The sequence below is a fragment of the Topomyia yanbarensis genome, chromosome 3 (assembly GCF_030247195.1).
Source record: "Topomyia yanbarensis strain Yona2022 chromosome 3, ASM3024719v1, whole genome shotgun sequence".
In the NCBI taxonomy this organism is placed as follows: Eukaryota; Metazoa; Arthropoda; class Insecta; order Diptera; family Culicidae; genus Topomyia; species Topomyia yanbarensis.
In genome coordinates, this window is record NC_080672.1 from 250,441,197 (window position 1) to 250,469,195 (window position 27,999).

Genomic DNA, 27,999 nt, shown 5'->3' on the forward strand with positions numbered 1-27,999 from the left:
AGATGTCTGATTTATTCGGAATTTCAGCAGCGGGTATTTACACACGATTCAAATCGAGCCTAAACGTCTGTTATCTGTGGTTGTAGCTTTGTGATAATCGTAGTTTTTCGTACTAGTGTACAACTGTTATGTGATAGTCGTATGTCTATCGATGTATGTATTCGTCTGAGTATTTGTGACAGTTGGGTCAGGGAATGGATGCAGAACTGACGTATATGATAGAATAGTGGCTAATACTTCTGATGATCAATCTGAGCATTTGGTTCTATTCATTTGGGAAAGTCGGGTTGGATAAATAAGGGTAAAATAAATTTACGACGCACGTGAGTAATCCATTCCCGGTCAGCATAGCATGATGAAAGTCTAACAGCATGCAATTGTCGTTAATGATAAATATACAACATTTGCTGCATTTAGACGAGTTTTATTGCATGTTACATATGCTTTTCTACTTCATTAGTCTTTTTCTTTTGTACATCTATTAGTTTGCTTTTCCATTATTATTGTATACCAAAACAGTATTGTTCAGCACAAGCTCTTTGCACCTTTTTTCTTTATTCGGCATGTTTTGATTCCTTTTATTATTATATCTCTACTATACGCTATCTATACTCATATAGGTACAAACGCTCGTGTCCTTCGCGATAACACAAACCTGGCCACAAACGCGACCATACAATTGAAATAATCCACATACGCTCGCGATTTCGCCTACATGAAAACCCCCCGGTAGTTAAGTAAACGTGGCATCTTTAAACTTCCAAACGCGGTCTCAAACATTAACCCACCACTCGCGCGACCATGAAAAGGTCACGTCTGAAAGTTTTACCAGTCTGGACTAATGCCTTCAGTTGAACCAATCAAAAAAGTGACGCTCATATTAACTAAACAACACGTTCCATGGTGACATGACCTGGAACTCAAGTGATATGGGGAAACGGACTACCATCTGTACCATACACTAAAAATTAAGCATCAGATTCACGGTCCGCGCGCGACCACACAAGAATACACGCTACATCATTATAAAATCAAAATTATACACGCGAAGTCACATACACGTGACAAGCACGTTAATATACAAATGCTTGAGCCCTTCGCGACCATCCCCGGCACCTACACCCGCGATCTCGTAAACATGATAACATCCCGGTGATAAAGTGAATGTCCTAGCTCTTATAAATTTTCAAACGCAGTCTCAAGCGTGAACCTAAAAGCTCCCGCACTCGCATGATCATGAATCGGTGACTTCCAGATGTTTCAATCCTTGATATCAGAAGACTATGTCCTTGCCTTCAATTTGATCAATTAAAAAAAGAAAGCCCTTATATCCACTAGACACCACGTTACATGGCGACATGACCGAGGACTCTAGTGATATGGGGTAAATTACTCCCTGTCAGAATGTGAATTGTACACCAAAAACTATCAGAAAGAAGGTCCGCGTGACCATCCAAGAACGCACGCGTATATAGGAAATGCCACGGTTACAAAATCCAGTCTTGTACACGCGAAGTCACATGAACGCGAGCACACGTGACAAACACGTTAACGTACGAACGCTTAAGCCCTTCGCGATTAACAACGCACACCTAGGTTCGCGATCGCGCAAACTTAATAAGGAGAACGTTTTAGCACTCACGAAGTTTCAAACGCTGTCTCAAACACGAACCGGCAAACGTCCGTTTTCGCGCGCTCATGAATCGGTCACGTCCGGAAACCATTACTCTCTGTCCTAATAACTTAGGTCCAGTAAGACCAATCAAAAAATAAAGCACATATCCACCAGACAATACGTTCCACGGCGACATCACCGGGAACTCTCTTTTAGCATCTTAGCAGTACACCAAAAAAATAAAGTATTAGACTCACGGTCCGCGCGCGATTATCCAAGAACACGCGAATATGCGAAAGGCACACGGCTATAAAATAGAATTTATACACGCGATGTTACATACACGTTAGCACACGCGACATACAAACGCACACGCGATCGAACATGTTAACGTACAAATGCTCGAGCTCTTCGCGATGATACACGCGATCGCGAGTCCCTACACCCGCACATACCTGAACCGTACAATGAATATCACATTCAGAATCACGGCCCGCTACAATTGGCCTAATGCAGTGTTTTAATGGGCGACATTGCCTGTCTCGTCTGCAAATTGTAGTATTTGATTCTGACGGGGAGCCCTTCCGAGAACCTAGCTCTACAGCTCCAGTAGGACAACTCTCGAAAAAAAAGATTGTTAAGGCTTATGGGACTTTTTTATGTTTTATGTTGTTTAATATATTGCATCAGCCCTAACTAACGATCAACCACAAACATGTGCGGGGGGTGTTATTGTCTGTCGATTTATCGGTCGATTTCGTCATCGTGCACAGGCTAATTAAACAGATGAAAAAGTAGTGGTCATTTCGTAATAGTTATTGTAGTTTTATTTGATTTTATTATGAAATGAAAAGGTAAGATTAATATTTCTTGTAAAGATCAAAGTTATGTGCCAATAGTATCTGAATCCTTGTCTTCAACAAAGGCGTAAAGTTAACCAACCTCTTTTCACAGCTTCCTCGTTTAAGAAAAAATACTAAAAATTTTAAATTAAATTTTTTCTTATATAAAATTTTACGGTCGCAATAGGGTTAAAGCCTGCGAGATTTCGATACTTTTGACAATTGTCTCCCGCGACACAAGCATCTCTCGAAACCGACAGAAATGGGAGAGCCAAAACAGTTCCATGCGGTTCTCAATTGAGAGGGACAAACATAAGCAACATACAGAAACAGCTGCGACGTAGACGAGTTCGGTTGTTTGTCGAGTGTTGTTCTGTGCGCAGATGCACAAATTATACTACCTGCCTCGCTCGGATGAAGCTCATAATCACGATCGGAAAAATTATCATATAACGCTTTTTTACGATTTTTAATCATGTGTATTTACTTGCAACTGCGGAGTTGTAGTGGAAACTGCTAGTTTAAAGTACTATGCCAGTGATAATGAAACAGGCGCCTTGAAGTCATATCTGAATACTGTGATATTTACATGTGCCGTGAGCAGGTGAGATCAGTGTGACTAAGATTTCATAATATTTATATTTTTGTCTCATGCTACGGCACAAATCGGAAAACAGAAACTCCTATCTCAGCCAACTTCGGAAATCATTTCGTATTGAAACGATTCGCGCACGGCTGTAAAACCGGTTTCAATCAACAGTTTTTCTTGGCGCGCCTCGATAATACAGCGAATGGCTAGGACGTATGGAACAAAAATCTCATTTTATCGAAAAGAAGGCCACAATTCTGAAGAAGCTTCTAATATTCATACGACCTTCCCTGATTAAACAAGACGTGAAAATGTGCGGCTTATCTTATCGCTTCGCGTTTGTGCAATTTGTGTGACTGGTTATTTTACTTAATTCATCGACTAGTAATAAAAAATCAGTGTTTTCACCTTTCAATTGAACTAATTCTCATCCATACCAATACAGTAACAGTAATAAAAATTGGAACAAAAAATAGCATTATAATAATTTTATAATTTAGTTATTTTACCATCCCACTGGAATTTATAATTTTGGATGAGTACATATGAAAAATAAATTTTATTTGTGGTTCATTATATTTCTCCAATGCCAGTTTGAATTAGTTCAATTAAATTATGACTGGAAATGCATAAAACACGTGACATTTATTTTCTTTCGTTCATGGATCTTTGCGTTTTTCCTTTCCATTTTATGACAGCGATTAGGTAACCTGGCAGGTAAACTATGTATTTACCATACCATAAAAATCCTTTTCCACTGAGAACAATACTGAACCTGTAGTAAATAAAAAATAATCTCTACGTTTTCCTATTACAGATTGCCCACAAGCTGAGAGAATGTTGTATGGCTACGGTTATTATATGAACAGTGTATGATTCACCTGCATTCAATTTATGGTATGTGGATGTTGAAATCCACGGAAGCGCACCTCGTCACAATTGGGAACCTTAATGTGCGCGCTGTTAATAAATGAGTGTACCCAAAAGGATGATTCCAGTGAGTCATATATCCAAGCGCTAATTTCAAAAGAACGCGTCATTTTATCCACCTTTGCTGTATTATAGAAGAGTGATAATTTTGCTTAATAGTGTTGGTTCGGAGTGAAATTCGTTCAAAAACTGATAAGTTTCAGTTGGTGTAATTATAAATGAGTGTCTCGGAAGCAGCGCCATCTGAGGTAACACCGTTGAAGAGAAACAATCAAGTGTTATCACAACGTGTGAACAGTGCTCAGTCACAGTTTCACCAACCACAGCTGCAGCAGGCTGTTATTGAGCAAGCCGGCGGGAATAGCACCGGCAGCAGTCACAGCAATAGTGCAGTATCCAATCCGAGCAGTGAAGTGCCTATCGTAGAAAATAAACATAACGGCACAATGGATGACACCAAACGTATATTGGTCCGAGTGGGAATTGATTTTTTAATTCTGTGTTGCGGTAAGTTAAGTACAAAATATATAATTATTATAACGTGCCCACATACAAGTCTTCTGAGGAGTTAATTCACCATAACTGCCACTTTATGCATAACTGTCCTTTGTTCTATTGCATTCCCTGTATACATAGTACAATGGTGCATAGAACAGCAATTTGCTTCCCAAAAATCCCAGAATCTATTTTTTGTAGTATATCAAAGTAGGAAGATGACAAGCCATCCGTTATAAGTTCGAGATACGAACAAATTATTGTAGTAACCCTGTCATTGTTATGTATGCTCAGAAGATTTTTCTTAACGATGTTAAATATGCAAAAAATATCATTTTTTTTAATTTCGCACTAGAATTTTTAAACTAAATATTCAAAAAAGTTTATGAGGCTATGCCTAAGGACCAACGAGGAATATTTTCAAAGCTTCAGTTTATTAAAGAGAAAGGAAAACATCCCGATTTTGTCAATGTCCCAATTTGGTCAGCCTAAAACACTCCAAGCAGCTGATAAAAAGTGTCTTCACTAAATTGCATTATATGCGTGCCGCTAAAATCTGTTTTTAATTGTATCAATAATTTCATAAAATTATTTTTAAAAAATTACTCCGTATTATGTTCAATATCGGTGACGTTATAGTGCAGTTAAACGTTTGTGTGTTTGCAAACTTCAATCAAGTCTGACTATTGAGCATACACTATTCAACATCGATGTCACTTGTGGAATCTGCCAAAGTACGATAAGATAAGCGACTGGACTATATATCAACTCAGCAGAGTAGTACAATTTTCGGGGGGATATATATTCATACATACCCGAGCAGAGTCTGACAACAATTTGAAAACTTAACTTGATGTTGTGATGTTCGGCAAATGATTACTCAGGTTGTTGTCGTTTTGGTCGTTTTAACGGTTAAAAGATCAAAATGGAGAGCAGCAAAATTGTCCTATGACATCAAACAGAAAACTAATTCTGCTATCAGTGAGAGTAAATTAAAAGCTCATTGAGATGTTGAATTTATTTTTGATAGCAAAATATGTATTCACTTTGATGTTTTACCAAAGAAATATAAACATAGAAAATTCTTCTAAAAAACAAGTATGGCGAATTGAAATCAAAATTTGATGTTACATTTAAAAAATCTAAAACTTATAGCACAATATGATTTCAATTTGATGCTATTATCAAAATATGAATTCTACTTGTAATTTTGATGTTCGCCTCTGCTCGGGTATGTATACATATATAGCCCTGTTCGTCATGGACTTACTGTCTGCCAGGGTGGATTGCCTACAATCCTCGAACGCCTGGATCTTCAAGCTCACGTTCGAGTTCTACGCAATAACTCTCTTCTGCGAGTCCCGTTCAGGAGAACCAACTGTGGGTGCCAGAGCGCTGTTACCGGACTTAGCGTGTTTTTAATAGTGTGGCGACGGTTTTTGACTTCATTCTGACAAGAAGGAATTCGATTAAAGCTAAAATAATGTCAATTCGGAAATGTAATTAATTTAAGCAACCTTTATTGGGGCCAAGGAGTCTGTTGGTGAAGGTACAACAAATAAATAGGGTTTCTGCGCCCTAATTCATCTTAGCTCTTCTATTCATCCCACCCATTTCTTCTATCTCTTTTCAACGCATTAGCTCAAATGATATGATGAATAAGGGTACGTTGTACTCCACTGAATCATAGTTTAGATAAGTGAGAAACATTTTCAGACATTGCAGATCCTGTACTCCCCTTGTGTTTAAAATATTTATCTTTAGACTCTTCTCCTCCATAACAGTTTGTGTGTATTTCAAACAGCTCCCAGCTAGTTTCTGACAAATCATTTCCGTCATCAATTGTAACATAATTTTCGAATAATGAATTAAGCCAATAATGTTGAAATTAAGGAGGTAATAATATCTTCAATTTGGGATTAGTTCTCCTTTTCCATTTACAATTTTACCATAAATTTGTTTAGTAGAAGTAGAATTTTTTAGAAAAATCTTCATTTCTGGAAATACGTATATTTTTAAGATTATTTGTCTAAAATACTAAACCGAATGAAGCTAATGCGGAAGGAATGCCAAATGACATGTTGCGAACGTTAAAGTGAAGCAACAGTAACAAAATAATTAACACTATTCAGTTTATTTATAATAATGCGCACGGTGAACGGACAAGTTTTTTCATTGCTTTAGCAGTTCGGTCAAATTTTTATTAAATATCTAATTTCGATTTCATCTCATCACTATTCGACACTACCTTGCTCCAAAACGGAGACACGATTTGTGTTTCTGAGCACAAGTTAGTGTCGGATTGAGACGAAATCGAAACGTTACCTTCATAACTAATTTAGTTATAAGTTTTTACCCTTCTTGTGCAAATGTGGTTTGACCAACTTTTCTCCTATAATAAAATAACTTGATAACAGGTATATGGCATTACTTTCAAATTGCTGTAACTGTTTTCCACTAGGTATTTCATGTTGAAATTTTTGGTGAAATTAATTCAATATTTATTGTTTATATTGTGTAATTTCTACTAGCGGTCGTGCAACCGTAGCGTAAATTCAACTGCTCGAATGAAGCACATTTGAAGACTTTTTTTCAATAGGTCCAATCTACAAAAGAGAGCCTCTCTTTGTTTACTTTCTCTTCCGCGATTTACTCGGTGACCTTTCTGATATCCCTTCAACTATTTGCGTAGCTTGGTCTTTCGAAACATACTGATAAATATTTAAAAAGTTTTATGGTTTTGCAGTAATAATCGAACGAGGGCTCTCATTTGCAGATTGTACCTAATGAAAAAAGGCTTTATTTCCACTTGTAAAAGGCTTATTCTACGTGGCATCATGAAAAATTGTATTAAATCGGGTGCACTGAAAAAAAACGCTTGAGCTTTTCTATTCTAGTGATACTACATCTCACTACGCGCACTATTCTCCATACCTCAGTTCCCGGACATGGGCGAGAAAGCAGAAATTTAGCTAACTAAACCAAAAGGCATCTGACAATGATCAGCGCGACAATGGTCTTGCCTGAGGGCGGTTAGCTAATGTGATACCATGTATCTCTCTTGATGTGGCTTTATTCACAGTATAGAGATGGAGTGCAGGTAACACATTGTTCAATCTTTGTTATTTATCCTGTTTTTCAGTAAAATATTCCAAGAAAACTTTTTGGTAAGGAAAGTTTTACTGGTTGGTCAACATAAACTTGAATGATTCAAAGGGTTTCTGACTAACGATTGAGATGAGGGCTACAACATTACGAAAAAAAATGCCTTGAGTTGAAAAAGAAAACGAAAAACAATCAAGACAATCAAATGATGATCGACATTGCATAATCTACCGAATTTCTAAATTTCTCGAAGGTTCATTCAACTCATTCCATGAGGACCGAACACGTGAAGCTGCACTATGAATCATAGTCCATTCACAAATTACACAGACATCAACTATGAATATATCAACAGGCTTAGTTATCGAATAAATTACCCACGCGCAATCAAACAATTTGACAACGAGGTCATCTTAAATTAAATTCAACCAACCAGTATTATCTGAACTTTTAATACTGCTGCTCGTGTTTTCGTCTAGTTCAGAATTACTCAAACCCAATACAGGGTACTTTATATGACAACTAACTTCTGATGTTATTTCAAGAGAAAGTTCGGTTCTAGATGAGGCACAGAAATATGTTGATTAGCTTCATAGATTGGTATAATAGCAATTGGGGATTTGAATTGAGAACCACCAGCCGCCGAGTCAATCGAGTATGGGCAATTTTAGACATTGTTTACTAACCTAATCTATTGAGTACAAGTTAACATAGATGATAAATAATAGTGACATGAAACTTTGATGACTATGCAGACGTTCTGTGTGAATTCTTCATGTACGGACTGCTGAATGGATTTGCGTACATTGACACACTTGATGGAACAATTTTCCAATTTACTAGGTTATTTTTTCAAACTCTATACAACAAACGAAATAAAAGCGTTCCCTGGAGGGAAGTTGTAATGCAGCAATACGTATTATATGTTTTCGCGTTTCACTCGAATTATGCGCGGTAAGATACGAATGGCGCATTCGTATATACACGTGATTCTATGTGTAGATGTATGCATCACCAAAATAAAATGGGTAAAATAAAAAGGGGGAAAACTGTGCCAACATGTTGCGATATTTGGTTTAGTACATTACATTATACTTCGAGCAGTCATTGAAAATTGCGCCAACATCTATCCAATTGCACAAAACATTTTCAGTTAATTACAAAAATAAACGGAAATGTGACGTCATACGATTAACTTCGTTTGCACCGAGCTGATTGTGTCGTAAGATTGACACGACTTCTCGCCTTTTATAACGAGCGCCAAAGTTAGATCGATTCCAGATGTTCTAAATGTAAATGCCATGTGCTCCCAACAAATGACCTCTCGCTGCCCAGATAACCTACAAACAAGCATCGAAGCCGAAATAAGAATTGTTCCTAAATAAACATTATTTATCAATAGAGCAAACACAGCAGCAATAGCGGCTGTCGTGTACATAAACGACCCGGAGCCGGGATCTGACTTCCACAACAAGCCATAATTAATTAATCCGTTCACTTATAGTAGAGTGCATAGCAATAAGAATGAACCGTCTGCACAACACTCGCCTCCAACCAGCAGCTGCGGCCGAATGATCCTCCAGCAGAAACGCCGGTCGGGGAGTACTTTCAACTTTTTGTTTTCTTTTCCCCTTTCTAACGTCACTCAAGCAGCTCCCCCTGTTCTTACATATATGCAGGAGCAAAACATGGAATAAATATTTATGTGGATATCCAAGATCCAGCGCTTACAATAAATTCTTCAAAACTTCACCTCGAATACTCTGGGATCAGTTAAGACGTTTTTCGCTTTCTCCCTTTCACTCTCTGCATCCATCAACAGTAAATAACGCGAGCTAATTATTTTATATCGAGTGTCAACTTCTTCAACCGCAACGACATATTTTGTTGTTTTTTGTTATTTTTCAAGTTTTTCATTGCTCAACAATGCTTCCTACTGCGGTTATAAAATAAATGCTGCAGTTCGTCCAATATGTCGCACTCAGGCCAAGCAGTTGAGTGGAATGGATATATTGTCGCTACGATCGCAACGTGACACAGATTTTCAGAAATAATGTGGGAAGTTTGAGAACAATTAGAAGTGGTAAAGCACTCGGCATTTGAAGCTGTCTTTTCAACTTGCATTTTCCAACTCAGATGAGAATGTGCGACCTCATACGTTGAATAAGCAGAGGAAAGTAGATATAGACGGACATCTTACTCGTTCATTACTGCATTGCTCGTAAATTGCACACTATTCGCGATTTGAGGTCACATTCATTCATTACAGAATCTTTTATACTGATAAAAGTTTATACAAAATAGAATAAATGAGGAGGAATGTGGCCAAAAATCGAAAATTGTGTCAACTCCAATTTAATTAAATTAGTTAATCTATATTGAATGCTTATATACTCTAGCTAAGAAAATCTTACAATATCTTAAAAAATATTTTACCAAACTATGTAACACGGATGTTTGAAGTCAATTGTTTACATCTCTTCTGAAAGTTCATATCAAACATATGTTCATATATGACATTTGAAAACTAAGGAGACCAGGTTTGTATTGGCATAGAGTTATTTTTTTTCCTTTTTTAATAACGACTAAGAGTGAGCCAATTTTAATTTTTTATGTTTTTGACGAACATTCAATTAGCAATGAACTGCTTTTCTAAACTTTCTTCCTTCAACTCCTTGCTCTCCCTTGAGTACTATGTCTCTTAATATTGAAAAATATACTTCATTGTCCAATCCATTGCTAATTGAATGTCTTTAAAAACATAAAAAACCTGCTTTAATCCACCTAGCGGTGTAATTGTGCCTTTCTCAATCATAACACGAGAATTTTTCGCGATATTTATAATCATTAAAAGCTTTCAAATGAACATATTACATTTTTATTATACATGACATGACAACTATATACAAGAAACGAAATCAATATTCGTGTTCGAAAATTTTGCAAAAGAAAAAAACAGCCCCGGTACTATTGAATTGAAAAGAGGTGCGAAATCGGCAAAGTCCCAAAAAGGCGATTTTTATAAAAAAATAATTTCGCGATAACATGACATCTCGACGTTTCATGCATTTTAAAAATGTTTGGCATCAAAAATACGAATTCGATTTCTGAAATTTCATGTATTTCCCACATTAAAAAATATGTTGAGTTCCGGCTTATATGGGAATTTTTTATGTGACCGGACGGTTTAGTCTATTTTTCCGGACCCATTTAAGCGATCCTTACGAAATTTTATATACATCTGTGGAGATATTATAGCTATCATTTGGGACTAAGTTTGTGAAACCAATCCAACCATTTTCGGGAAACTGATGTTTAAAATTTAAGTTGTTTGAGACATTTTAGCGAAATTTTTACCTTTTTTTCTTTCATCGAAGTATCGGTTTGAATCGCAATTTGCTATGTGATCGTACGCCACAACCCGTAACTCCGGAACCGGAAGTCGGATTGGGATGAAATTTAATAGCCATTCACGGGTGCGCAACACCTTTAATTTGAGTTTGGTTGAATCGGTCTACCCATCTCCGAGAAACCGATATGACTGTTATGCAGAATTTATATACTTCCGCCGGGGCTTCCGGAACCGATGATGGTGGCCAAAGAGACTTTGAAGGGCTGTTAGTGACCTAATACTACAAATCGAAGTAGTTGTCACCTTTATACTTTCATTGTAGAATTAATTAAAATCGACATTTTCTGCGTGTAATTCCGGGACCGGAAGTCGGAACCATTAGAAATTAAATAGCAGCCTATGGGAATGTTGTACCTTTCATTTGAGACAAAGTTTGTCAAAATCGGTTCAGCCATCACTGAGAAAAATGAGTGACATTTTTGGTCACATACACACACATACACACATACATACACACACATATATACACTAGGGTGGGACAAAAAATAGATTCCAGCTCCGAGCAACTTTTTAGGTACCATTTGGGTCCTAGAACAACTGTGCAAATTCTTAGCTCGATCGGTGAAACTATAATTTTGCGCCCACTGTTTAAAGTTTACATGAGATTTTGTATGGGAAAGTAAACTTTTACAAAATAATTCCTCCAGGAGTCGCCCATTACTTCTTAAAAATATATCGTTATGTGGTTTCTATAGGAAATTTAACGAAGAAAAAAAGTCTAGAAAACCACGAAACGATCTGATGCTTGAGAAAAAAGTTATTAACCAGAAACCGATTGATGCTCTGACGATTGATAAAATATTCATTTTTTCTAGCACCACTGCTGTTGGTTGTCCAATTATACGCAATTTTGTTTTAATCCTCTCTTAACGTATCTAAATCGTTTATCTATACTATTTGGCCACTTCGCAAGATTTTGAGGGAAAAATTGAGGCTTCTTTTGTACATAATAAGAGAAAGTTAAAATTTTTGTATATAATAAAACCGTCAGAAGCAGTGATGCTATGAAAAGTGAAATTTTCATCAATCTTCAGGGCATCAATCGGCATTTGCTTAATAACTTTTTCCACAAGCATCAGATCGTTTCGCAGTCTTCTAGACTTTGTTTCCTTGACAAATTTTCTATAAAAATCAGACATCTGTTTATTTTTAGAAGATAACGGACGACTCTTGGAAGAATTAATGTGCAAAAGACAATTTCCCCATAGGAAATCCCATGTAAACTTTAAACAGTGGGCGCAAAAATATAGTTTCACCGATCGAGCTAAAAATTTGCAGAGTTGTTCTGGGAGCTAAATGGGACCCAAAAAGTTACTCGGAGCCAAAATTTATTTTTTTCATATAACCATGTCCCACTCTAATATACACACATACATTCACACGCACAGACATTTGTCGAACTCGACGAACTGAATCGAATGGTACATGTCACTCGGTCCTACGGGCCTCCGTTAAAAATCGGTTTACAGAGCGATTGCAATACCTTTCTCTTGAGAAAGGCAAAAAGTGAAAGAATCATTAAATTTGCATTGAATTTGGAGGTAATTGGAATACGCCAAATGATCGTGTTTAGCACGGTGTCCATTAGCGTATGGTAAAGCCACAGATACAACAATGGAATGTAAGTAGAGGAATTGTGGTTAAAACCGACACCTTAAGTTTAACCCTTTTTCTGAGTTACCACTAAACTAATATAATTATAGCTTCTACACAGAATTTTTCTTTAGAAATTTTTTAACAAGGTCTAATTTTGTCAGCGCTTCAAATATTTAATTAGCATTAAAAATTATTGGCATCAAAACTTGGAAAAAAATGACTTCTTCCAGGCACTGCGGGTTAGTGTGATAATAGTGTAATTGAAGTGCCACATAGACTCGCAGCCCTTTGTAATGAATCACAGGCATCCACAACCATCTAAACAGCGTGTCGGTCTTACCCCAACAGCGAACATTTTATAAAAAATATTGAATAGCCCAAACGTCTTCAATAAATCCAGTTGATCATACTAATTTGAAAAGCTTTTGTTCTGTCAAAATCTTGAAATCTACCAACAAGATCTAATATCCAGACAAGTATGAAAGCAGCTATCGCATGTTTTTTTTTTCATTTTTATGACATTTGACGTACTAATATAAATCCAACTTGTCTTCAAATGCTCTACATAATCGTACTAACAATAAACTGTCATTATCAAATGAATAACAATTTGATTTCTACGGAATGTTATGAGGTGTCGGTTTTACCCGTAATCCTCTACAAACATCACTTTATTTCAATCCATAAGACTATTCGCACAGAAGCGTGGGTATTAGCAATACTTCTAAGCTCCATCACAGCACGACACCGCACAGGCGGTAAGCAAACATGTTGGGAAATGGAAATAGTTTCGGATAGCGTATACGCATATTTGGTAACTTGTTCCAACGTTTCTATTCACAGAAAGGAAGCAAAACAAGAAAAGGAAATTCTACATTAATTTTAATTCGACGCGCAGAAATTTTTTATTTTAAATAAAATTATATTGTCCGTGCTTTTCCAAAGCCTAAATGAGACTTGATGATTATTTTTCGTTGCAGCAATATTTGTAGCGCTATTAGACGCACGATTCGTCGCAATGCTTTTCTTATGGAATGAATGACACTTCAAAAAGTGGTGCAATTTTGTGTAAAACATATGTAAACCTAAAACTTTAGAAGCACAATTTTTAATCAGTTTTATTGATAATCAGTTCATCTAATAATTTGTACATGTTAAATTTGGGTAATATATACTTTCGACGTTATTTATTAGCAAATGCGCCAATTCAATTCGTCGCCTCAACATGATTGAATAGCGCGCTTCCAATAAAAAGTACAACAGATCGAACTCTATAAATAATTTTTTTTTTCATACGTTTATTTGACACGGCATTTGCAATAGCTTTTTACGCCAGTTTCTTTTTTTTACATAGCACGTTACAAAAATCCTTAAGACTAATTTTAACTATACTAGTACTTTGTCTAAAACTAACACTGAAATCACTTTATTGTTTGCTTTTTTCCTTACATTGTTGTATTTCATACTGATCTAGTATTTTCGGGTGTATTTATTTACTTTTTTTCTGTTATTGTCTAAATTTAAAAACTAAATATTCTAGGACCCTTTAATTGGTGAATGATTAGCCTTGGATGAGAGTATGAGGAGATGAATTTAATTAAATTTTGACAGACGCTGTTTTTAGAAAATGATAGATAAGTTCCATGTATAGAGGATCGCGATACGCCAGGATGTCTCTAACAGGAACATGGATTGGTCTTCCTCGGACTTGTAAAGAATCTACTAATTGTGATCTGGCTTCACGATATTCAGTGCAGGACCAAACAACATGCTCAATGTCATGGTAACCTTCTCCACAAGCACAATGATTACCCTCAGCGAGCCCAATACGACGGAGATGCGCATCTAAAGTATAATGATTGGACATGAGCCTAGACATCACACGGATGAAGTCCCGACTTACATCCAATCCTTTGAACCATGCCTTCGTTGATACTTTAGGGGTAATTGAGTGTAGCCATCGTCCCATATCTCCATTGTCCCAAGATGTTTGCCAACTAGCAAGTGTCCTCTGTCGAGAAGCGCTATAAAATTCATTGTAAGCGATGGGTCTTTCATATATTTCACCATCTAGTGCACCAATCTTGGCTAAATTATCAGCTTTCTCATTGCCCGCAATAGAGCAATGGGCGGGGAGCCACACTAGGGTAAATTTATAACATTTTCTTGTCAGGTTACTCAGAGATTCTCGTATCTTCCCCAAAAAGAATGGATCGTGATTATCAATCCTCTTTGAGCGTAGAGCTGCAATTGTGCTGAGACTATCAGTGAGGATAAAGTAATGGTTCGGGGGTAAAGTATTAATTATTTGCAAACTATAGTGAACTGCTGCTAGTTCCGCTATATAAACAGAGGCGGGTTCTGCAAGTTTGAGAGAAATTGAAAAATTATTGTTGAAAATACCGAAACCAGTGGCCTCACTGATTCGTGACCCATCAGTGTAAAACATTTTAAGGCAGTCTATGTGTTGATATTTACTTGTGAATATTTTAGGGATCTCCCGCGAGCGTAGATGACCCGGAATTCCACGAATCTCTGCTTGCATGGACGTGTCGAAGAATAAAGTGGATTCAGGAATATCTAGTATATTGACGTATGTGGGAACATACCTAGCAGGCGTTATTTCTTGTGACATGACTGTCATGAATCTGGTTTGGGGTTGAAGCTCGACAAGTCTTTCAAAATTTTCAATTACCAGTGGGTTCATAACCTCACATCGAATAAGTAAACGAGAAGAGAGATCCCAGAATCGGTCTTTTAAAGGAAGAACTCCCGCTAGTACTTCAAGACTCATCGTATGGGTCGACTGCATGCAACCTAAGGCAATTCGTAAACAGCGATACTGTATCCGTTCCAGTTTAATAATGTGAGTGTTCGCAGCTGAACGGAAACAGATGCACCCATATTCCATTACTGAAGGTATTGTTGTTTGATACAATCTTATCATGTCACTTGGATGAGAACCCCACCATGATCCAGTTATTGTTCGCAGAAAATTTATACTTTGTTGGCATTTCGTTATTAGATACCTAATGTGGCCTCCCCATGTGCCTTTAGAATCGAACCAAATTCCAAGGTATTTAAAAGTCAGGACTTGGGCTATCGTTCTACCAACCAACTGAAGCTGAAGCTGAGCTGGATCACGCTTCCTTGAAAAAACAACCAACTCTGTTTTCTCCGTAGAGAAATCGATGCCTAACTTCAAAGCCCAACTTGATAAATTATCCAAACTATCTTGCAGTGGTTGTTGTAAATTTAAGGCTTTTGGTCCTGTAACAGAAACCACGCCATCATCTGCAAGTTGCCTTAGAGTGCATGGGCTGACAATACAATTATCAATATCATTCACGTAAAAATTGTAGAGAAGGGGGCTTAAACAAGAAACTTGTGGGAGGCCCATGTAACTTATTCTGAATGTTGCCAAATCGCCATATGAAAAATGCATGTTCCTTTCTGACAATAAGTTGTATAAATAATTATTTAATATTGGTGAAAGACCACATTGATGTAGTTTCTCTGAGAGAACATCAATGGAAACAGAGTCGAATGCTCCTTTTATGTCTAAGAACACAGACGCCATTTGTTCTTTTTTTGCGTAAGCTAGTTGGATTTCTGACGAAAGTAGCGCCAGACAATCATTCGTTCCCTTTCCCCTCCGAAAACCAAACTGGGTATCTGATAGCAAGCCGTTCGCCTCAACCCAATTGTCGAGACGTCGTAAGATAATTTTTTCCAACAATTTCCTGATGCAGGATAACATTGCAATCGGTCGATACGAGTTATGATCGGAGGCTGGTTTTCCCGGTTTTGGAATAGCGATAACTCTCACTTGTCTCCAGTCGTGCGGGACAATGTTCTGCTCAAGAAGCTTATTGAATAAATTCAACAAGCGTCTTTTTGCTAGGTCAGGCAGATTCTTCACCAAGTTGAATTTAATTCTGTCTAGTCCCGGAGCATTATTGTTGCATGAGTGGAGTGCAATTGAGAATTCCATCATTGTCAAAGGCGAATCTATGAAATCGTTACTTGTGGGAGCATCGCGAGTGATTTTCTGCGCAGGAGCAGAATCGGGACAAATTTTCTTGGCAAAATTAAATATCCAACGATTCGAAAAATCTTCGCTTTCATTAGTCACGTTTCGATTCCTCATTCTTCTGGCTGTGTTCCAAAGAGTACTCATTGATGTTTCTCTTGACAAGCCATTAACGAAGTGTCTCCAATAACTAGATTTTTTGGCACGACGTATACTGTCAAATTTGTTTTGCAAAATGAAATAATTTTCAAAGTTCTCACGTATACCCCCTTTCTGTTTCATAATTTCTTTGTAGGCAACTTGTTTAGCTTCATATGCATCAGAGCACTCTTTGTCCCACCAAGGATTAGGGGGCCGTCTATTTATTGTCATTCCAGGATTGCATTTCGTTTGGGCTTGTTCTGCTGCTTCAATAATTAAACCCGCTAGGAATTCATATTCTTCGGTAGGGGGTAGCTCTTCTGTCGAAGCAAGAGAAGTGGAAATTAATGTTTCGTATGTTTTCCAATCAATATTTCGTGTTAAGTCATAAGGAACATTGATTGAATTCGTAAGGCCTAATTCACTGTTAATTGAAACAACGATTGGCAAATGATCGCTACCGTGAGGATCAGGTACAACCTTCCACGTGCAATCTAACCGAAGTGATGTCGAGCACAGAGATAGGTCTAATGCACTTGGACGTGCAGGAGGTCTGGGGATGCGTGTTGTTTCGCCAGTATTTAAAACTGTCATATTAAATTCGTCACAAACATTGTAAATCAAAGAGGATCGATTATCATTGTAGAGGGAACCCCACAATACTCCGTGCGAGTTGAAGTCTCCCAGTATCAGACGCGGAGCAGCCATGGATTCCACTACCTCAAAAATTTGACGTTGTCCAATTTGAACTTTGGGAGGTATATATATAGAAGCGATAGACATGTCTTTGCCTTTAATGTTCGTTTGGACAGCTACAGCCTCAATGCCCGCAAACAAGGGGATGTTAATTCTATAGAAAGAATAGCACTTTTTAATTCCTAGAAGCACTCCTCCATACGGGGTGTCTCGGTCTAGGCGAATAATGTTGAAATCATTTAAGTTGAAATTAATGTTTGAGGTAAGCCATGTTTCACATAGAGCAAAAGCATCGCATTTTAAATTATGCAGTAAAATTTTTAAGGAATCAATTTTAGGTATGATACTTCTGCAATTCCACTGTAAAACAGTGATGGAATCTTTCATTGGAGGAGGTGAATTACCCATTGAAAGATACAATCGCTGCAAGGATGGGCCATTGAGCAATCAGCTGCTCTAAAAATGTTCTAATTGTTGGGAGGAAAGCTGAAAGTATACTCTTTAGTGGTTCAGAAATATTGAATGCTTTAAAAATCCAATCAACAATTTCAGAAAATTTCAATAATCCTACCCCCGGCTGAGGTTCAGAGGTAGTCGAAATTTTATTATTTCCAGTAATGGTGTTCTGTTTGGATTGTACGTTCCCAAAACCGGGCGGAATTGATTTCGGTTTTGAATCGGAATTTTTCGGTTTTGGGCGCAGTTTATCTATTGGTGGAGAAATTTTAAGGCCCTTTCTTGACAGCTTGGGAAAAGAAGACTGTTTTCTTTTTCTGGAATTTCCGGGTAAAACAAATGATGTACCTTCGCACGCTGCGTCAGAGTCAGACTGTTCCGAAAATAGAGATGCGTAAGTGTTTTCTAAGAAGATGGGTTTAGGGGTAGCATTTTTCAACATTTCTGCATAGGAGCGCTTAGACCTCTCCTTCAAGGATCGTTTAATTTTATCCTCACGCAATTTATAAATGGGGCATGCAGGGAGCTCATGTGAGTTTTCTCCGCACATTAAACATTTTTCTGAATTTTCATTGCATGTATCCTCTTGATGAGAACCCCCACATTTGCCACACCGTGCCTTATTGGAACAGTAAGTGGCTGTGTGGCCAAGCTGTTTGCAATTAAGGCAATTCATTATACGAGGGATAAAAAGGCGAACAGGGAGACGAATCTTATCGATAATGACATAGTTGGGCAGCGCAGACCCAGCGAAAGTCACTCGAAATGAGTCAGACAGTCGATAAACTTTTTTATCTCCTTCGTGTGATACTGAATGCAATTGCTTGCATTCAAGTATTTTTACGTCTTTAAGTATGGTGTCTTTGAAACGACCAACCCCATGCTTAACTAAGTCATCAACAGTCAAACTCGATTCTGTGATGACCCCATCAATTTCAATTTCCTTTGAAGGAATATACGCTCTATACTCACGCGTAAAAAGCTCGCAAGAAACAATTGCATTGGCTTGTTTGAGACTACCAACGACAATGCGTATTTTATCTTTATTGACTTTGACGATCTCTTTTACATCCGAGAATCGCGAAGTCAAATCTTTAGAAATTTGAATAATATTTAGCGCCTTTACTTTACGCCTAATAAATACAATCCATGGTCCCGTTGACGACTCTGGGTAAATTTTAATTCTAGTCGGATTTACATTTTCAGCATAAGGCTTAGGGGGAGGGTCTGTTACTCGTTCTCCCATCTCTTCATCCATTTTACCTAGCAAGAAAAACTATCACAAAAAGGAATGAAAAATATACCTGTTATACCTGTAGAACACACCTCATGTGTTACGTTGTAAACTCGGTGCCCGTTGTTTGACAATGTGACACTTGCTGTCCTTCTTCGTCGCGTTGCTTCTTCAGTAGAGAAATAGTCCTACCTGCAACACTTCAAAACTCTCTCCGATTAAGCTGCTCGTCGGTATCACCACCACAAGCGCGCTCTCTCCGTTTCCACCACCTCGGTAGACAAATGTGGCTACCTGTGGCTTGCTGCGAAAATCCCACTGTCGATGCGGCACTTTTCGGTGCCACTTGTTTTCCTTATTAGTCGTACCACTTCTGCGGTAGACAAATAGAGCAAATGGGTCTACCTGTGACGCTTCCCCTCTCGTCGATTAGAATTGCCCGACGACACCAATACAATATATTTTTTCTGTGTGTACAGGCACGATCACTGTCGATTTCTGCCACCGCGGTAGGCAAATTCGTCTACCCGCGGTTTGCTGTCAAAACACCACTTGTCGAGGATGCCGTTGACCACGCCTCCGACGTATCAACTGTCGACTCATACTTAACAAACTGGTCTCTCTCTCCCACAATAACGCATACAGCGTCTCGCACTCCGTCACTCTCTCGAGAACAAAACCTTCCACCTGGAGGCACAACCGTCTCGGTCGGTTGCAAAAACTGTTATGAACTCTATAAATAATATTATTGGTTGGGAATCAATCAATTTATTGAATTTAATAAAAAAAAAACAGTTTTAATCCACCTAGTGGTGCAATTGTGCCTTTCTCATTTATCCAAACTACGATTCCATGGCTGGTTATGTTTAATATAATGGTGGAACTGTCTATTAGATATTCAGTGCGATTTACACATACGTTTTCAACTTGTTAAGAAATTTTAAATTAGTTTGTCAACTCAAAATCATTTCAAACCAAATTTTTCACTGGTTTTTCAGACCCACTAGGAAAGTTTATTCTAGAGAATTAGAAAATTTTATTCGCGTGGAGGGGTACCTGATGAGGGAAGGGCGGTTTAGGGAAGGGTGGTGAGTGATGCGGGGGGGGGGGTGCCCCTCACCGTATCCCCCTAACTACGACACTGTTAAAATACAGAAAACCTATGTAAGACCAAAAAAATAGGTTGACGATGTTCAGAGTGATAACCTGTAGAGTGTATAACCTTTCTATAGGAGAAAGGCAAAAATGTGAATTTGCTGTGCGTCCGCACTCTTAAACCCGTAACTCCGGAACTCGGAATTTAATGAAATTCAATAGCAGCCTATGGGAACGTTGTACCTTTCATTTGAGACTAAGTTCGATGAAATCGGTTCAGCCATCTCCGAGTAACCGATGTGCTTATTTTTGGTCACATACATACATACATACATACAAACATACATACGCACACACAGTCATTTGCCGAATTAGACGAACTGAGTGGAATGGTATATGACAGACGTCCCTCCGGGCCGGGATTAGGTTGACGATGTTCAGAGTGATTGCATTACCTTTCTATAAAAGAAAGGCAAAAATATAGTTTCAATAAAACATATTATAGTTCTTCTTTTCAATAAAAGTTTAACTGAAATTAAAACGGAATTATTGAAATCGAAAGTTTATTGTTGTTTTAATGACATGTTCTGAATACATATCATTAAAACAACAATAAACTTTTGATCCTCCATTTACAGCAATTATTTTGTTGTTTGAAGCAATAAACAGTATTTATTTGTATTCCCTAACACATACTTTTGGTTATGCTGTAAGTTTCTTGTGTGGAAGTAAAAATGAATGCATCGAAGCAAGGAAGATGTAGCATTATGTCAAGCATGGCATGATGTGTCCCAAGATCTTATTGATGGGACAAATCGAAAAACCAAAAATCTGCACGGAATGTATAAGGAAACAATGCGTGTACATTCGCAAAGCTGCAATAGAATAAATGACCACATCTCTTTCGTTCCACTATATTTTCAATTTATCAGGCTTTTGCAGTGATGCGATCAATTGAATCGCTCTTAAACAACACTAAAACGATGGAATTTGAGACTTTGACGTTGTCGAATTAGTACGATATTCCCCTAATGGAATCTATTGGTTCGAGGGCAGTGACGCTAACAAGAAGCGGAATATTTTTGATTCAGAAGCTGACCAATGCCGGAATACTTTTAGCTAGGGTTACCGTCCTTATTTTAAAGGGCATGTCCTTAGTTTCGATGATTTTGGGAAGCAGCGATGATTTCTTCAAGCATTATTTCAAATGTTCTTAATTTCAAACTCAATCCATGGCATATTTCATAAAGTTATCTTAAAATTTCAGTTTTATGTGATCACAAAACATTATCAAGACAGATATATTCGAATTGAATGAATAATATTTAACAATAAAAGATAGATGGGCTAGTTCTTTGGAATTAGCGCATCGGCGATGAAAAAGTTTGTTACCAAAAGCATATGTTTGGTTCAAATGATACACTACATCAACTCGCTCCAAAATTGTCCAAAATACACTACATCAACTCGCTCCAAATTTTACCCCAAGGGCCTAATATTTATTTTTCAATGTAGATCCATCTGAAGTTTAATGTGGACACAATTTAAGAGGATTCTAATGCATACACCCTAAGCAACGGATTCAAATGAGGGAAGTGAAAAGTATTTATTTATTTTTACCGTTCCCAGCAAACCAGCAATCGTATATAAAAGTTTACAATAAATTACAAATAATGACAGACTAAATCAAAATTACAAATAGTGCAAGCAAAAATTATGTTTTGTTGTAAAAAGTTCACATAAAATGCAAATCTGTGATCGAAATACAATGTTGACTTGAAGTTATTTATTAGTCCACTACAACTTAAAACAAAATTGTACATGCGGAATAGTAAAGACAATTTTGAAACATTCTATAGAAATTAATTTGCAATTGGATTAAACTGCAAAATCGTTCAAAAAATAGTCACCTCCTTATAGCACTTCGCAAATTCTCTGCCAGACTAGTTCAATATTTGAGCAATAAAAAATGGCTTGAGTACAGAATGTAGGTTGTGATTTGACAGGTATAGAAGGTATCATTGGAGTGCCATATTTAGGTTGGATTATGGTATTTTTAGATCGTAATCACAAAGCGATAAAAATGATCAAATATAATTGTTGCTTGACAGTGTATAAATAGATGAGTACATATCGGCTATGCTGGCAATACGAAGATCTCAGGTTCGAAACTGGAAGTAAATCGTAACAGGTAATTTTAATAATTGTTGTTCCAGTAACTCCAACCTCACCCATGAAAAACATATCTACCAGTGTGGGCGTAACTGTGTCGTATAACAGAATTATGGAAATTTCATCCTGATTTTTTATTTTCATATTATTTAAAAAAAATACTTCTTGTTACCACATTGGGGACCTTAAGCTGCATAAACCTTCATGTGTGATTGTAAAGTTGATCATATATAAACTCAAAATGATTGACTAGATGATTGTATAATGCTTCTGTTGAGATCAAAATTCGTCGTAAATCACATAGTTCTACTATACCGATTTGTTGTACGTATACGGCCTCCACTTTTGTTCACATAGAAGAGATCTGTGCTTTTTATACAATCAATTCATATCGTTGAAGAGTACAGTTAATCAAATTGCAACTTATTAAAGTGAATCAAAATGTTGGCTGGGTTATAACCAATAATATTGTGTAAAAATTTAAACAAATATGCGTCAAAGCACTAGCGCCGCCACACCAGCCTCTCCCAACTAGCGATATATAGATTTTGTATTAATATCAATAAAATAATTATTGGAAAAGGGAACGACAATTGTTACTGAAATAATAAATTTTATTCAATTCAATAAATAAGTGTTTTTTCTTGACCAATATTTTAGTTATTAAATGGAAATCATATTATTAAAATAACCTACACGATACTTGATTTTGACATGATTCTGCCAGAAATAATAATGATTATAGTTTTAGTGAAGTAACTATTATGAAAAATACCGGTGCGAAAGTATCTAAATATAATATTATCGTTTAGCGTAATCATACTAGACATGCATTTACTGACACACTGCTGCGGATAGTCTACCAAATTTTAAAAAATTCTTTTATTTTATCTGAATTGACACCCGTGTTTTTATTCAATTTCAGGAAATTGCTCAATAATTCATTTTATAAAAGTTAACCCTTTCTCTCCTCCTATAACCATTATTTTCATTATCGAACCATGACAGGACAAAGTAAACGTACCTGGCCCACGGTTTCGGTTGCCCTCCCAGTATGTACTTTCACATACCCGGCAGCATTTCATTGTGGTTGAAACAAACGAGAATTATGCTAATCGTATGCAAACAATCCGTGTGCGAATATTTACATCATATACCTTTACCGCTTGATGGGCGTATAAATTTGGTTTCTTGTAGGTAGGTACTTACATACCTTCTTTTTCCCCTCTGCGCATCGTTAACTTGCAAACCATCGGACTAGCAAAACTGCGTATGATGTCATAACCGCAAGCTTATCTGGTGAACAATCAACAATGAATGATGTGCTGATTACAGATTTTTGCCGATATGCTGTGAAGGTCCAATGGCTGGCTGGCTGGGAATGAAAATTATAGGTTTTGGTCGTGTCCACTCTTTACAGCAATATGGTATGTTCAACTCTTTTGTGCCGGTTTTTGTAAAACAAACAGTCACTTAGAAACTGGAAAAGCTGGTTCAATCATCCCAGCAGCAATGTCAGTATCTTAATAATTGCAACAGGAATAGTTTTGACTACATTAAAAAAATACTTTAACAACATTAAAAATATGTAGGTATGCGGTGCACTCAAAGCTAGTTCCGGTCTCTGGAAAAAAGGAAAAACAAAAAGTTTCCTGATATCATCCGTTTTCCGCTTTATGAAAATGTTATTAGACTGGTTTATTTAAACGGATCATTACTATGTTGAACAATAAGCACTTAAGCGTTATCCACAAACTACCTGTTATAAGATTCCAAGTATTGAAGGCAGATATTTGGTGTATTCAGCAAAGTTGTTGGCAGTAGTAAAAATCACAAATTTTACAATTACAAGCTAAATTAACTCAATATACTCGGTTAAAGAAAAGTTTGTGAAAATATCTCACTTTCAGGGAAATTAATAGGTAAATATAATATAGTATTAAAAGAAAGTTCATGCTGCGTCCAATAAATTCTCGTAAGACACTATTGAGCCATTTTAGCGTTAAAAATTAATTGCATGTTTTTGGGTTAACAAATATCTGACACATTCTTTCGTGACGTTTACAACGATTTGACGAATCTTCAATCGACAAATATGTTATAACTTTGTCAAATGAATGCCTATATCAAAACTTATTACAGATTCGGAAAGTAGACAAAATTTCACGAATGATTCAATCAACATAAACCGAATATACTAAAATTTGATGATTTGACTTCAATTGAAATACGTTGAAAGTTCTAATTTGTGACGCGTTGTAACGTCACGTTACATTATCGGTCATAAAACAATCCTGTTCCAGAATATTCAGTTAATGTTGATTCAATCTTTCGTGAAATTTTATCAACTTGCCGAATCTGTAATACGTTTTGATGTAGGCATTCATTTGATAAAGTTATAATATATTTGTCGATTGAAGATTCGTCAAATCGTTGTAACGTCACGAAAGAATGTGTCATCTTTATTTTAGAAGCTAAACATCGAAATCCAAAACTAATTTATAGCGCTCTGGCTGAGAGCTAAGCCTTTTATTTGAAATAGGTTTGGATAAGATCAGTTCAGCCGTTGCTGAGAAGCACGAATGAAAGTTGGTCGCATACATAGACACACAGACACACCCACAACCACATACAAACACACACAATGTCTGTCCCAAATCGTTGAGTAGAGTCAAATGCCATAAAAGAACAGGCCCTCCGGGCCTCGGAAATGACATCTTGAATGTTTAAGCGAAATATTTACATTTCTTTTATAAGGAAATGAAGAAAAATGATTAAAATGAATCAAATAAATGAAACAAAATGAATAAAATAAACAAATTAAAAAGGATTGATAGAATGAATAAAAACAAAAAATAACCAGAATATAATGGCATTAAATGATCAAAATGAAAAAGAAAACGATATAAAAAAGTTATATAATTCCTCAAATAAATTAAACTGTGTCAAATCAATGATTTGGATGAAATGAATTCAATTAATGTCTGAATAAATTAGTTAGATTATTAAAATTAAGAGACAATGAAATGAACTGGAAAAATGAATGAAATGCATGTTATGAAAACAGTGAATAAAATAAATATGAATAAAAGGCATGCAATAAATATTAAATTAATCAGTATTAATCCAAGGAATGAAACAAATAAAATAGATAAGTTTAATGAAATGATCAAAATGGATCAAAAGAATGCTGAATTTAATAAATGTAAGTATTACATTAAGTATTAAATGTGCTCCCAAATCAGTTAAAAAATACCATGGTTATGAACTTTTCAATTAGTACGTACCCGGTTACCCATGTCGGCCTGCTAAAAATATTGTTTCTTGTAGAACACACAACGGTTAATTATGTACATATTTTTAGTTTACATCGTAAATGACTAAAGCAAACATGTTGGAGTTGTTCTTTTTCCCCTTAGCTGCGTTCATGCACACAATTAATTCAAAATGACCTCGACGTTAATTTAAATTGCAGATGCTGCCTTTAGAGAAGTTGAGTAATTGCAGTAATTTTTCAAAATTAACTTTTAAGTGGTCATGTGCATCTGCCAAGCAAATCATATTCTTGTATGGTGGATGTTCGATAATTTATTTCTGTCCCGAATTATTGCAAAGAATTTGCCAGCAAGCAATTTGTCAGCAGCGACAGTTTAACGAAAATCATATCAGGGTTAAAGTAAACAGAGTGTCGCATTTTGCCCTTATAAGTCTAAAATTTTACCAAGCTAGTATAAACCGGTGAAGCGCCTAACAGCCAGTTCAATCGAAACAAGCCGTAGAATGGCTTCGACCTGGTTTTTAGGTTAGAAAGGATTGATTCGGCCGACGCACACGTGATCCAATCTACAAATCAGGACAAAACAAAATTTCAATACAAGATTAAGGAAATAATACCCCTTTGCATTGAGAACTAAATTTTAGATGGGATGGGAATGCATACGAAAAATCTAATAACTATATTCAATCTGGTGATTCGCCAATTTCGACCCCATTCGAGTTATAGTTATTTTACACCACACAATTTCGATCTATTAGTTTTACAATCGACTAACTGTGTATAATTTGGTATCATCGTCTTACGAAGCAAAACAAAAAAATCGAACCGAAAATGGTTATGTTTGTTGAGCTAATCCGTTGAAGAAAGACGGCAGGCGCTGATCAAGCTAATAGCCCCCGAAGTGTAGGGTGAAATTGAGCTCAACACCTTATATTATATGGCTTACGCTCGTTCTGGTAATAGACTGTGTCGCCTTCTGTGACCAGCCGCTTTGTGTTGTGACATACTTCGACGAGACAATGAAACATTTACCTACGGTTACCGCAAGCCCAAATATTGAATTAAATAGATAAGCACGAGTTGCGACAACCTGTTGCCACTACAATTTGTCGCATCATTTGAACTAAAGATATAGCACGACGCTTACATGAAATCACATGTTTCATATATAATTGGCTAGAACATACACAGTTCAAAACTGACTGAAATCTCGAAATCGTTATATTCGAAACAATGTTTTCTTTTGGGACTTTGCAGGAAAATCCGGTTCCAAGTAGGCGCATATTTACCAAGACCTGAAGCGGTTTACCTACCTGATGTCTGAGCTAATATTTCTCTTATTGTATATTAATTGCAGTCGGGTTCCCTATTCTAATATTCTACCTCGCCGGAAACCCATACCACCGAGGATTTTTCTGTGACGATGAGTCACTAATGCATCCATTTCACGAATCGACCGTCACGGTACGTAAACTAGTAGCAATAATGTCTCATCGTTTACTAACTGTTTTGTCCTTCTTCCAGAATTGGATGCTGTACATCATTGGCATCGCACTTCCCATCGTGGTGGTAAGTAAGACCGTAGGAATTATTTTCTTAATCCATTAATCGCTCAAGTCGCGAAAGGCATTAATGCAATTACCATATGGAGCGACTGTATGTATATACGCATTGAGGCATGTAACATTATCTACTGCCGTTCGAGTCACGTTACATTTTTCTTGGCGGTAGAGTTCGTGAAAGCTAGATAGTACAGCTCACAACTTCCTTTAATCGTGGCAAGAGAACAACAAGAGTTATATACAAAAACCCACAAATACCCGACAACCAGACAGACAGTGCAATGGCATAAGCCGCTTTCTAAACCCTCTGTCTCAGATGCACTTATTCATATTTCGTTTGCTTCCTCGGTCTAATCGGGATCTTGACGCTTTAACGTCATTTTTATCGGGAAAAGAAGAACAAATGAAAGCTGAGAGTAAATAAACACGACTCATTTGAGAAGTATGTGCTAAGTGAGCCGCTTGCGTGCATCTGGGGATGCGGGCTTCTGGTCGGTTTGTGGTTCATGAAGACAGGGTCAAAAGTCTCAGGAAAATAAGAATTGTTAGTTGACTATTGAATTAATGACGCGAGGGCATCCCGAAGATCAAACTGTTATTTTTCATATGATGTGGTTGGGAAACCTTCGCATATGGCGGATATTTTGCACATAGGGGACTTCGGTGTAACATATTTCCATTTCAATATGCTGTATTTTGTACATTTCCACTGTTGCCGTGTAATGTATAAAATTAGCAGTTTTGAACCA

At 36.9% G+C, this 27,999-nt stretch overlaps 1 protein-coding gene across 2 annotated transcripts in view; it reads left to right on the top strand.

Annotated features, from left to right (window-relative positions):
* Nucleotides 1–2,795: 2,795 nt before the first annotated feature.
* LOC131694255 (putative phosphatidate phosphatase) overlaps nucleotides 2,796–27,999 on the top strand; it is a 60,832-nt gene continuing 35,628 nt past the window's right edge. The window contains exons 1-4 of one of the 2 annotated variants that reach the window (XM_058982810.1): nucleotides 2,796–3,061; nucleotides 3,864–4,483; nucleotides 27,046–27,152; nucleotides 27,213–27,257. In XM_058982810.1, coding sequence (XP_058838793.1) covers nucleotides 4,195–4,483; nucleotides 27,046–27,152; nucleotides 27,213–27,257 — 441 coding nt within the window. In that variant the 5' untranslated portion in view covers nucleotides 2,796–3,061; nucleotides 3,864–4,194. Of the gene's footprint in view, nucleotides 3,062–3,741; nucleotides 3,764–3,863; nucleotides 4,484–27,045; nucleotides 27,153–27,212; nucleotides 27,258–27,999 lie in introns of those variants that run through there. The other variant, XM_058982811.1, reaches the window with a different exon arrangement.